This window comes from Alnus glutinosa, chromosome 10, assembly GCF_958979055.1.
Source record: "Alnus glutinosa chromosome 10, dhAlnGlut1.1, whole genome shotgun sequence".
NCBI lineage: Eukaryota > Viridiplantae > Streptophyta > Magnoliopsida > Fagales > Betulaceae > Alnus > Alnus glutinosa.
In genome coordinates, this window is record NC_084895.1 from 8274450 (window position 1) to 8286800 (window position 12351).

Here is a 12351-nt window from a genome sequence, read left to right on the forward strand (position 1 = left end):
TTGAATCTGTTTTCAGATTTCAAGGCAATGAAAATGTGTTTGGATGTTAAATAGAATTCAGATTCTTTTTGAATTTGTGTTTGGGTGTTGAATAAGGGAATTTGAAAATTAGAATATTTAAATCCGGGTTTTTATTCGGGTTGGATGTGGGTTTCCAAGTTTTTGAATAAAACTCGATTAGAATATTGAATAATATTTAAACCAAACAAACCTATGTAACTACTTAAAGCTCTGAAAGACTGGAAAGCTTTGCCAGTAATATTATTGCCCCTTGATGAGTTAGTGAGGGTGGACAAATAGAATATTCAGAGGAGTTTAACCGGGGTTAAGGAAAATTTTCGGAGGTTGAAAGGGGGCAAAACGGTGTATTTTAGACCCAAAATTTTTTGGCTCGAAATTTTCACTAGAGCATTATTTCCCGCTTTGCCTTTCATCAAAACAGGCAGTTTTGGACAAGTTATAAGCGCATGAGCGCACAACAGCGCTCATGTGCACATCTAGAAGATCGAGCATAGGAATCCCACCACAGATCGCTGAAACTGCTCCAAAAAAAAGAAGCATAGAACCTACCGGAACTGCTCCTGTCTAACACAGATCGTCGAAACTGCTCCAACAGTTCGTACAGAACCTGCCGACACCTACCAAGAATCTGATCGGAAACCTAGCACCCACCAGAAACTGCCGCTAACAACACGAAATTGACCGGAAACCTAGCACCCACTAGAAACCCACCGGAAATCCAGTAGAAACTGCTGACAGTCACCAAAACTCCAGAAAATGCCGACTACCCAGGAAATTACCAAAAAAAAAAAAAAACTCACCGAAAGCCTAGAGCAACACTCTACCGCTTATTGACAAAGTTCACCTCTATATGATTTATTAAGAGCAAAAAAAATAAAAACAAAAATTGAACGACCCTAAATTAGATGAGGGCTCTAATACCATGTCAATTGGATTGAATACCTCTCTTTGTGAGGATTGTCGTATTATATAGCAAATAAACCGTAATTACCATGCTAAATATCAATAATTACATGATTATAGGAAACCAAATAAGGCAACTATAATCGACTTATAATTATAAAATATCTACAGCTATCATTAAAGCTAAATATAAGCTGAATAAAATATATGCTAGTTGTATCTAACTAACAGTTATTAGTGGTGACGAGCGGTGACCAAAAAGTTGACGCTAATATTAATGCTTTTATATATTAGTGTCGACTATTAGCGGCGACTTTGTTTTTCGCCGCTAATAATTGATTATTAGCAGCCACTTTGAGGTCGTTGCTAAAAAGTTGGACACTAATGAAGCAGATTCTTATAATGAGGCTTTGGTGGATGAGGTTTTGTTTACGGAGGATATTGCAAAAATTAAAAGTTTGAAAAACCTTACAAATTGTTTGGTAATTATAGGGGATCGAGTATATATACTTTTTCTAAAAAATAAAAAAGCAAATTTGGGTTTTTCTCTAATTAAGTAGCAACTTACTACTTTCTTTATAAATCATGGTAGCTAGATGAAACCAAGCAAATGCACAATAAAATTAACATTGAAAAGGCAAGGAAGCTTAAGATTAAATGAAATCAGTCAGGATCTTTTAGTGTTTGGAAGAGGTGTGCCATCAAGGAAGTGCTTGATCAAAGAAAGTCCTCTGGCTGGCTGGAAGCTTGGCACTTGATGCCCTGCGTCTCTCACTGTCACGAATGTTAGGTCTCCCTCATACACTTCTGTGTACCCACCAACCTGTGACACAAACCCAATCATTGAAGAAATTAATTAACTATATATGCTAAGAAAAGAAATAGACAAAAGAGAAGTAATTAATCTATACCTCTCCCATGAGGAACCAAGGATGCCAATTAGTCTTCACATGAAGCTTCAATTTGTCTAGAGAGTACTTTGTTGAAGTAACAGGAATCCTTCCATCAGTGTCGCCACTGCATTTCATCCAATACATCATTTCAGTAGTATAAGAGTTTACTAAATAGCATTACTCAATTACGCACCCACAAACTGTTGAACAATAGCAACAACGACAACAACAATTAGAAAATATAAATGATAATGACAATTAATGAAGTTTTATTTACCTAAAAACCCAAACTCTAAGACCATTGGCCATGAACTCCTGAAGAAGGGGAAGGATGGTTGAAGGGCTATCTAACCAGTTACTAATAATATAACTGCATGACTCCCAGTCATGTGTAAGTTTAGTTACATTGGCATGAATGGCTGCTTGAACATCAGGCCGGTTTAGATATGCATGCACATAATAGTTGCTACATGGATCAAAATTTAGTATCTGCACAACAAAAAATAATTAATCCAACTTTTATTTTGATTTTTTCCAGAGCATATATATGTCATTTAATGATTTAAATAAGGTAAGGTTACTTCATTTTACCAAAAAAAAAAGAAAGAAATCAGACAACTTATAAAACTTTTGAGGCCTAAGTCCATCACCTCTTTCTGAAAAAAATAAATAAAAAATAAAAAAATTACTATACTAAATCCTATTTTAAGATCAATGCATCATAACGATATAGCTAGTGCATTACATTACCCTATTCAAAGAAAACCTTACTATAATAACTTTTTTTTTTTTAGCTAAGTCAAATTTTTGGTACACATTTTAAGAACTGTTTGGATCCTAAGGAAGCATATCATAAAGGAAAGATACCCCGAGCGTGAAATTAGGGTCTTTATTCAAATCTTGTTATTAAGACCGTCACTTCTTTCTTTCTTTCTTTTGTTTCTTTTTTTTCTTTTTTTTTTTTTTTTTTTTTTTTTTTATAAAAAAAAAATTCCCTTCATTTCTTCTCATTCTTTACAAACCAAAATGGAGCATATTTTCTTTAGGTGAACCTTTTTTATACCTCCTATACACTTTGGATCTCTCCTTCTTCTAATAAACCATTATCACTTTTTTTTTTCCTAGTCAAAATTTTATTACTTTTGTAAACCTGTTATATATATATACTTAGTGTCTCTCCTAGATCTTTAATACTTGTTAATTACAAGAGAGAAACTGTCACTTACAGAAGCTTTTTTGGGCCGGGCTGTGACATTGGTAGAAAAACAGAGGGGAGCATAGATGTTGTAGATATTAATGTTGCCAATATTCAGGTAGACTGCATTAGTGGCTGCATAGCACTCACTTGACTGATTGCCAGCTTTGGGTGAGAAATCACAGTATTTTTGTATTTGAGACACAAGTCTGTCCGGAACGAGTGCATGTGTTGCAAAGTAATCATACATTCCTCGTTCATCTGTTTCATCATTGATTAATGCATTTCCAATCTGCAATATGTTGAACCTATTAGCTTTTGAATCAGCATTTGTAAAAATAAAATAATTAAGAGTTGATTTTCACTGTCACATCATTTTAGTTGTATAATATATGTATAAAAATCTATTAAATAGCATAGTATTTAAAAGTAACAAACTTTTCAATATATGATTTTATAAAATGAGAAAATAAAAATTAGTTGTAAACTTCCACTTTCATCTATTCGACCCTTTTGCACCATCCAATATGGACAGGGCAGTGCGTCAACACTAGCCCAAAGAGAGCAAAAGCTTCCATGGTCCATGCACGGAACAAGCCTTTATCTTTTGAAAGGTAGGTAGGAGGAAATTCTTTTAGTTCGACGTATATTCTTAAAGCATGTGATTTTTACATTCAATTTCAGAACAAGTGATATTTGTCCTTAAAACATGTTATTCTCGCATGCACGTTAAAAATACGCATGCTCTAAAGATTTTTATCAATTTTATATACTTGGTGGAAGAAATTTCATTTATCTCAGTTTGACAAAAAAAAAAAATTCTCATTTCCTTTTTGTTTATCTATTTATTGATGGATCCGAAATTTCAAATCTTCAACAATTTGTAGTTAGAATTGCTACCTATCCAATAAATGGACGGGCTGTAGACACTTGTTTGAACAGATGGGTTCTTAAAAACTATTATATTTATTATTCAAATCATTAACAATTGAGACAACAAAATTACCTACCCCTAGAAATCGTTGTCGCTATCAACAAATTAATGTAGCACAAGAAGTGCGTGATGGGCTGAATGTGACCCAGATGGACCAGAGATTAGCCCAATTTGTTCATATATTTCTGGTGCCGAATAATGACGGCTGAAACAAAATGATGACAAACTAGAGGGCATAAAACAAAAGAAACTCGACAAACTATCAACAATTTTGCACCACAGGAAGTGGTCAGTGGACCAGCAGAAGCCCAATTTTCGCACTAACGATAAATTCTATTCCTTAATATATACATGTGAAAAGTAGTTTATGGGGCCGGGTGCCAATAACGTGTAGCCCCCCAACACTCGTAGACGAAGTGGAGCAATTAAGCTCCTGGTTAATTAAACCCTCTTCCGAGTTTTCTGTGGTGCTCAGGCATGCATGTTATATTTAATTGGATTGTTGATGTCTGTTTTCTTCTTTTGAATGGCATGGGTGGTTGTCTAAAACATAAGTTTAAGCTTCAAAGAGGGGAAAGAAAAATGAGAAATGATCCATACACTCATTTTTCATAACAACTCCACAACAAGCTGACGTGGCGAGTAATATTTTATTATTTTTTTTGTTTTCTTTTGTTTTCTTTTTGTAAAAAAATAATAAAATATTACCAGTCACGTCAGCTTGTTGTGAGGCTGTTGTGAGAAATTAGTGTTGGGATTATTTCTCAAGAAAAGTTTTTGCAAGATGTGATCATTTAACTTCATTTAAGAAAGAACGTTTTGAGTTGACTGCCCATTGTTCGATCATCTTGTTTTAGCATGTGAAAAGTAGTTTTCCCATCAAATCAATTGCATTTCACACATCATGAACCCAAAGTAATAATGTGCATGACTCTATAAAGTAATTAGTTTCAGATCGATCCAGAAAATCATATATATATATGTCTTGATTAGTCCTTTTGAAGTTATAGCGCAAATGTGGTTACAAAAGGTATTTTAGTAACCTAGTAACACTGTAGTGTTGAGCAATTGCATGCACCTTAATTGACAAGGACGTTAATTAAGAATTTGAGCGGAGAGTTTGTGTCACCTTATAAAGTTAGTCCTACATTTAGAAGATAAATTTCCCTCATGAGATGGGCGAATTATAAATTTAAGGAATAACTTGACTTATCATTTTAGAGTTATAATTCAAAAGTAACTAGCATTTTTCCTAGATTGTTACAAACCCACTAGCTACTACGTTATTTCCTAAAGGCAAAAAAGGGCTGGTTTGGTACGTCTAATATTGTCATGGGTTTTGGTCCACTTCTACGGTCACACCAAGTGTAAGGTTCATATAATTTTCTTTGTTAACGTTAAATTATCGGTTATTTGATTCATCTACGGTTATGTTTTATATTTTTATTTATTTCTTATTTTTTTTTTTTCAAGTATTCTGCTTAGAAAATACTCAAATTTTTCTTATATAAAGACATTTTCGTATTATTTTAGAATCAAGTTTTAAAGTATCAATTAAATTTAAATCTTTCAGAGTTATTTCTCCTATTTGCTTATTTGAGAAAATTATGGTATTTCTCTTTCCTATTTGTTATTTTCTCTCTTCCTGAATTCTCTTTTCAATATTTAATTCTTAGTTTCTGCGTTGTGAGAACAATCTTAGTTCTGCCTTGCGTCATTATCTTAAAAGTTCATATTGATAAAAAAAAATTATAAATTTAATTAAATTTTATTAATATGAAAATTTAAGAGAAAGAAAAGAAAAAGGGAAGCAACAATGAGTAACATAACTATAGTTAGCTAACTTCCAAGTTAATTAATTTTCATGCTTTCTTCATGTTGAAAAGCTAAGCTAACCACTTTCGAGTTATGATTTCTAATTATTTGCTATAGAACTTGAACTTTCCAATTATTGGCATATGTGGAGAGAGAGAGAGAGAGAGAGAGAGAGAGAGAGTTACAATGATTCCCTTGAGGTTGATAATGGTCTTATTAGCCTTCTTGTTGTGATGAAGAATGGTGTGTGCAAGTTGAGGAACATAATGCCCAGCATAACTTTCTCCAGAAATATAAAAAGGACGATTCTTGTACTCAGGAAATCTCTCTAGCCAATTCACCAAAAACAAATAATTATCTGCTGCGGTAATTCTGTCTCCCATTTTATCATAATCCGATGTCGTATTGGAGTAAGAATATCCTACCCCAGCAGGTGACTCAAGGAACAGAACATTAGCAGCTGAAGAGAAAATTCCAAAACAAAAATTAGAATTGAAACCAAAGAAGAAAAGAAGAAACCAAAGAAGAAAAGAAACCAAAGAAGAAAAGAAAATCTAAACTCTCCATATTTTTCATTAAAAATAATACAACAAATGTCATTAAATAAATTTACCATAATTCCAAGAAAAATTATTTTTGAAAAGTGTTTTGCCATCGCTAAGCACGCGAAATGGACCCAGCTCTTGCATTGCTCCATATGCAAGAGATGAACAACCTGGCCCTGTACAGACAATAATTAAGCAAGGTTAATCATCAAGGAAATTAAGGAGAGAAAACTTGGAATGAGGAGAGAGAGAGATAGAGATAGAGAAAGTAGGTAAAGCTTCTACATCAATGGTCAACATATCAAGAGTTCTAGGCCAGGTTCGTTCTAGGATTTTTTATGTCTTTTTTTTTTTTTTTTCTTCATCCCAACCATCTTTCTTTGTCTCTCTTAAAAATGGTAACCCCTTAAAAAAAAAAAAAACCCAACATAAATATATATATATATATATATATATATATATATATATATATATATATATATATATATATATATATATATATAAAAGGAACAAATTACAAGTGTTTTATTTGAGCAAAGTGACATGACATCGTAGACTGTATTATATATGTATACCTCCATTGAGCCAAAGAAGAAGAGGCAATGTATCCTTATACTGCTGAGCTTCTGCGAGGTAGTAATAGAGCGCGCGACCGGCGACTTTATTCACTGTGACGTAACCACCGTACTGAGAGAATTTCACGGGAGGTTGTCCCGGCCATGCCTTAATCCAATCTCTCTCTTTCAAGCCTTGCTGAGGAAGAACATTAGTTTGATCGACGACAAGGTTAGCTGCCTGAAAAAGACTTGTGTCGAGACCAAAATTTGGCTTCGAAATGGCCTTGTAGAGATGGTTTAACCCTTGCTCTTTCATCCTCCCATGAGTTTGACCCACAAAGCATGAGAGAATGAAAAAGGCTAAAAGAACCCAACAAAAAGGCTTACTTTCCATTGTACTTTGTTTCTCCTTTCTCTAGCTCTATAGAAAGAGAGGAAGAAAAAGAAAAAAAAGGAGAACGGCAATGGGTTGAGATCCAAGCTAAATTATTGTTTGTATATATAGTAGAAGGAAAGTGTGTTTTAAGGGTATATATATATAAATATATAAGTTAGAATATATTTTTCATATATTCTATATCTGATTGATATTAAAATATTATCTGTTATGGTTACTTATAATGGAATATTAATGGGATTATAATGATTATCATACTTGTATTTACTTGTATTCTTTTCTCTCTTGCTTTTCTGAATATAATAAAAATGTAATATATATATATATATATATCTTTCAACAACAACCGAGGAGGGTTAAAAAAAAAAAAAAAAACAAAACAAAACAAAAAGGAGGAAAAAATCTGATAATTATTAATGGCATGGGCCAAATTGGAAATCAAAAGTTTGTGCCTTTAATTTGCCACCAATCATGTTCTGCCATGTGACTGATGTGAGTAGTGTAAAGTATGTGCTTGTTTCATTAATTATTAACACATGCAAGTAATGTTCAGATTCCAACCTCACCAGTTGGCACCTTCCTCTTGGGTCCAGCATTGCCCGTAAAATCGGGATTGTGTTGATAATACGTACCTTAGAAATTGGAATTATCAACTATTATTATTATTATTATGATAAATAAGAGGATAAAACTTTGAGTCTTGGTGCATGTCGGGGGTGTAAACGATCTGAGCCACTTGCGAGCTTATTCGGGATTGGCTCGATTTAAACTCGACTCGTACTCGAATCGATTATTAAATGAACTGTTCGCAAGTCGATCCTTATACGAGCGGGTTCACGAGCTTTAACCGAGTCGAACAATATATATATTATATTAATTTGTTAATATATAACTTATTTTTATAATATAGTATATTAATAAACAATATACTAATGTAAGTATAAATTAAATAACAAATAACAGTAGTTATTAGTCAGTATATATTAATTGGTTATAATTTATTGGTTATATGTATAAAAAATAGTAAAAATGAATAGTATCAATATTTAATTGTTAGTCATATATATGATATGATGACAATCCAAATACTTAATCATATTATTCATGTAATATAATAGGATTAAAGGAATATATGATCATATAATAATATAACATTGTTTCAAATGACTTGTAATCATTTTATTATATGTTATAAGACAATGGTAGCCAAATATCCTAGAAAAATTTATGTAAACCGGTATGAGAAATAACCTCTCACACTGAAACTATCCAAGCCATGAGAGATAACTCCTCACAACGAAACTATCCAGGCCATGAGAGATAACCCCTCACACCTGACTAACCTTCATCTCATAGATCGTCTATGAGAACAAATCTATAGAGAAGAAAACTCTTATTCAAAATAAAAACACGAATCAGCAAACAGCAGCTGCCATGGAAGATATGAATAGCACAACACGGAGGTAGATGAACGGATGCATAGCGGAGATGTCAAAATTGTTGATATGATCGGAAAACACCTAAAAAAAAAAAAAACCCAAAATAGAAGGAGGAGGGTAGGAGTAGGGAGTAGAAAGGGAAAGAGAGAGGAAGAGGGAGTAGATCTACTCCTTCCTCCTCTCATATCTATCTTTGAGAATTTTTTTTCTAGTGCTGGCTGAGAGAGGGTTCCTGTTTGCCGCCTTTACGCCAAGCTAATTATATATAACATTCAATATTTTGGAAGCCTGCGTGCATGTTGAAATGCTGGGATTAATTTATTGTCCTTTGTTTGTTTGATGATTGTCGGCTGTTACTACAATATTTTTAAATTAAATAATTAATTTGTTTACTAAATTGTACTGCAAATTAACACCAAGCGCAGCTGGTTGATTCAATCTGTATAATCTATTAAGAGACTTCCAGACGGCCCCTTTGTTCGGCTGTTGGTGGATTTTTCTGTTCATTGTTATGCAATAATTAATGCATGAGAGACAAAGGCAGACTGATTATCTTATAATTAAATACAATCATATCAAGTCAATTAATACGATAAAGATGTGGTCCTAATTTTATTTTATTTATTTTATTTATTTATTTATTTTTATGAAAGATGTGGTCCTAATTAAGCACATTTATGAGTAATGGATCTAGGCCTCTAAGGCCAAACCACCCCTGCCAACAGTCGATTTTTTGCAATTAATTTTTGATAAACCACCGCCTATCCTTTAAGGATAAGCTTAATAAAAATTGATAAATTTAATCATTTAATTAATATTCTAAAACTCTTATCTTACGTGTGACCGTTCAAATTCAAAACCTCTACATTAGTTTTAAAATGAAATTACAAATTTTGTAATATGCTTTGTTACAAAATGATCCCTTCATATAAATTGCAATAATATTTTTTGAACAAAGTTCTTATAAAATTACAAATAAATACAAAAAATACAAAAAATAAAAAGGGTTGGGTTGGGTTGGGTTGGGGTGGGCAACTAACCGTACATTAGGGATAGTTCGATTATCTTAAAAATTGGTTCAGAGGGTGTTGGACCACCCCCACCCCAAACTATCAATTCTTAGATGGCCAACCAACCCTATCCCAAAGTAAAGTTGGCAATTCAAGATGATGTGTCGAATTAGTATATAGTCGACTCACAAGTTAATCCGAACAGAGCCAATTTAGTTAGAAATTCAAATCCATGAAAACGAATTCTCGTTGTCCTTTTAGGAAATGGTGGACCAAAACAGAGAGAAATGGGAGAGTTTTGATCAGTGCGTACTGTGAATTATTTCGGACTGTGATGCAATGATTGAGACATGAGGCAAGCAATTTCTGAGGCCCTTTTCTTAAGGAAAACTATAGGGAATCTTGGATTAGAATAAGACTAGCTAGTGGGTAGCTATTCCTTTGGATTGTTTCGTTTTACAAATATTATATTTGAATTTTTCTCAGATTTGTTCTAACAGGATCGAAAAGATATACCAAGAGTACCCTCTAGCAGATTTGAGTAGTCTCGGTCTTGATATCGTAAGATATTATCATCATATATGGCCTATATGCCTTATATACGATATTTATTGTATTTAATAAATAAATATAATATACGATATTACGGTTATATTAATTTAAATTACCGTTATAAAATTATTTAATTGATTTTAAAATCAATTAATAATATTGTTTCCTTGATAGTAGGAACAATACGGTGTTTATCATATTTGATGGTCCCTAACTTAACCTATAAATATATAGTTTGTGTACACCATCAGTACGGCAATACAGTAAGGCATATGTTAGATAACATTTTTCTTGTTCTTCAGATCTCCGTCAAAACGCTTGAGCAAAGATGGCTAGAGGTAAGCCTGAATCTTGTTTTTTTATTTTCCGTTGTGTATGTTAGTAGTGCATAATATGTTTTTATGTTTTAACATGTAGTATCAGAGCCACCTTTATGCTATTTTGCTCAGCATTAAGTTACATTGATCCTCAGTTTCTATGTTTATGGTTCACATATAGTTTTTACATCCGATTATTACACCTTTTTTGCAATATTGTTTATGTTCATTATTGTTTATGCAATATTGCAATATTATGGCTTTTGTACCGTGAAACTACTGTACACTTGCATTGTAATATGTTTTGTTGTTTCTTTCTTTCTTTCTCTGTAAAGTAGATTTGAAGTGAAACCAGTGTCACCACTAACGGATTCTCACATAGCAACACCGGCATTCGCCAATGAAAGACTGCATAAAGGTGAGCGAGTTCTACCGTAGGCAGTAGGAGGCAGCCCTTTTCGTGGCCGCCGTCGTTGTGTGAGATAGCGGTGGGGCTAAGGGCTGTGACAGTATTGGCGGCACTTCACAGGCCACCAGATACCTTAGTGAACGGCGACCCTTAAGGGTCGCCATGACCTGCTGAGCGGCAACCTCTCGTGGCCGCCGCATGAAGTTGCAAGGGGTGGCTATGCAACACTTAGTGTTTCATCAGGGCCATCGGTGTTTGACAGCAACGACGGCCCTATACGGGCTACCTGTCAACTGGTCGGTACAGCGGCATGATGCCGCCTACAATGGGCGGTGGCCCTTCATGGCAGGCGCATAGGGAAGAGGGTGGTGGCGCAGGGGAAAAAGAAATTTTGAGTAAGGGTTTCGACCCATTAAGGTTTCTAGGTCGAATATGTTTTCGGGTTGGGACTTAAAGTTTTCTGGTTAACTTTCCGGATAGGGTTTCAAACCCATAAGGATTTCGAGTCATAAGGTTTGGATTTCGGGTAGGGTTTTCTAACCCATATCTAGCCCAATTTTTGTTTATTCAAAAAAAAAAAGAAAAAAAAAAAACCATTTAAGTGGGCTGACCCGATTTGGGCCAGCACTATACAAAAACCCAAGAGCCCAACCCGACCCGATTTTACTTTAAATGCTTGACCTGGCCCAATTAAGTGGGTTGACCTAATTGGACCAACCCAATACAGTGGCCCATTTGGATTTTGTGAAAATAAAGAAAAATTGGGCTTAGGTGGGGATTTGAACTTGAAACCTTTGAGTTCATTAAGTGACAAGTTTCAAACCATTAAGCTAAGCCTAATTTTATGCTTTCAAACTAAGATTGTATTCCCTTTATTATTTACAGTGTGGTGTATTAAAATTATTATTTCTTTAATACATGATCTTGGATATATATTTGATTATTTAATTTATATCATTTATATATAAATTGCTTGATGCTTAGACCTAAGAATAATTAACAATACCATATATGCTCGTGTGTTTACAGTAATATCCAAGAATGCAATATCTAAAAAAGTTCTGGTTAGGAAAGTCGTGGGATTTAAGTGTGTCCAAGTGGACCCCCTCACTTTTTTGAGAACTCACCTGGTTGCACATTGAAAAATATTGTTTACCCCATTTAGGTATTGGTTTGTTATATTCCTAGGGCCATTTGTGGGCATCTATAAAGTTGTTAGATGTTAATGAAGTCGCAATTATTTTAATAATTTCGGGAGAGCCACAGCATCCCAATTTTTTTTAATAATAATTGCATCAGAATTATACACGTAATTATCATGATAATTTCAGGAGAGCCATAACATTCAATTTTTAATGATAATT

The 12351-nt window shown here is 33.7% G+C and overlaps 1 protein-coding gene across 1 annotated transcript; it reads right to left on the reverse strand.

Moving 5' to 3' along the window:
- Positions 1-1459: 1459 nt before the first annotated feature.
- On the reverse strand, positions 1460-7352 carry LOC133879450 (serine carboxypeptidase-like 40). The gene is made up of 7 exons (XM_062318021.1): positions 6882-7352; positions 6375-6482; positions 5947-6221; positions 3044-3304; positions 2095-2306; positions 1836-1941; positions 1460-1747 (listed from the first exon to the last, which is right to left on the reverse strand). The coding sequence occupies exons 1-7, from the start codon at positions 7255-7257 to the stop codon at positions 1592-1594; spliced, it is 1494 nt and encodes a 497-aa protein (XP_062174005.1). The 5' UTR covers positions 7258-7352; the 3' UTR covers positions 1460-1591.
- Positions 7353-12351: the final 4999 nt, after the last annotated feature.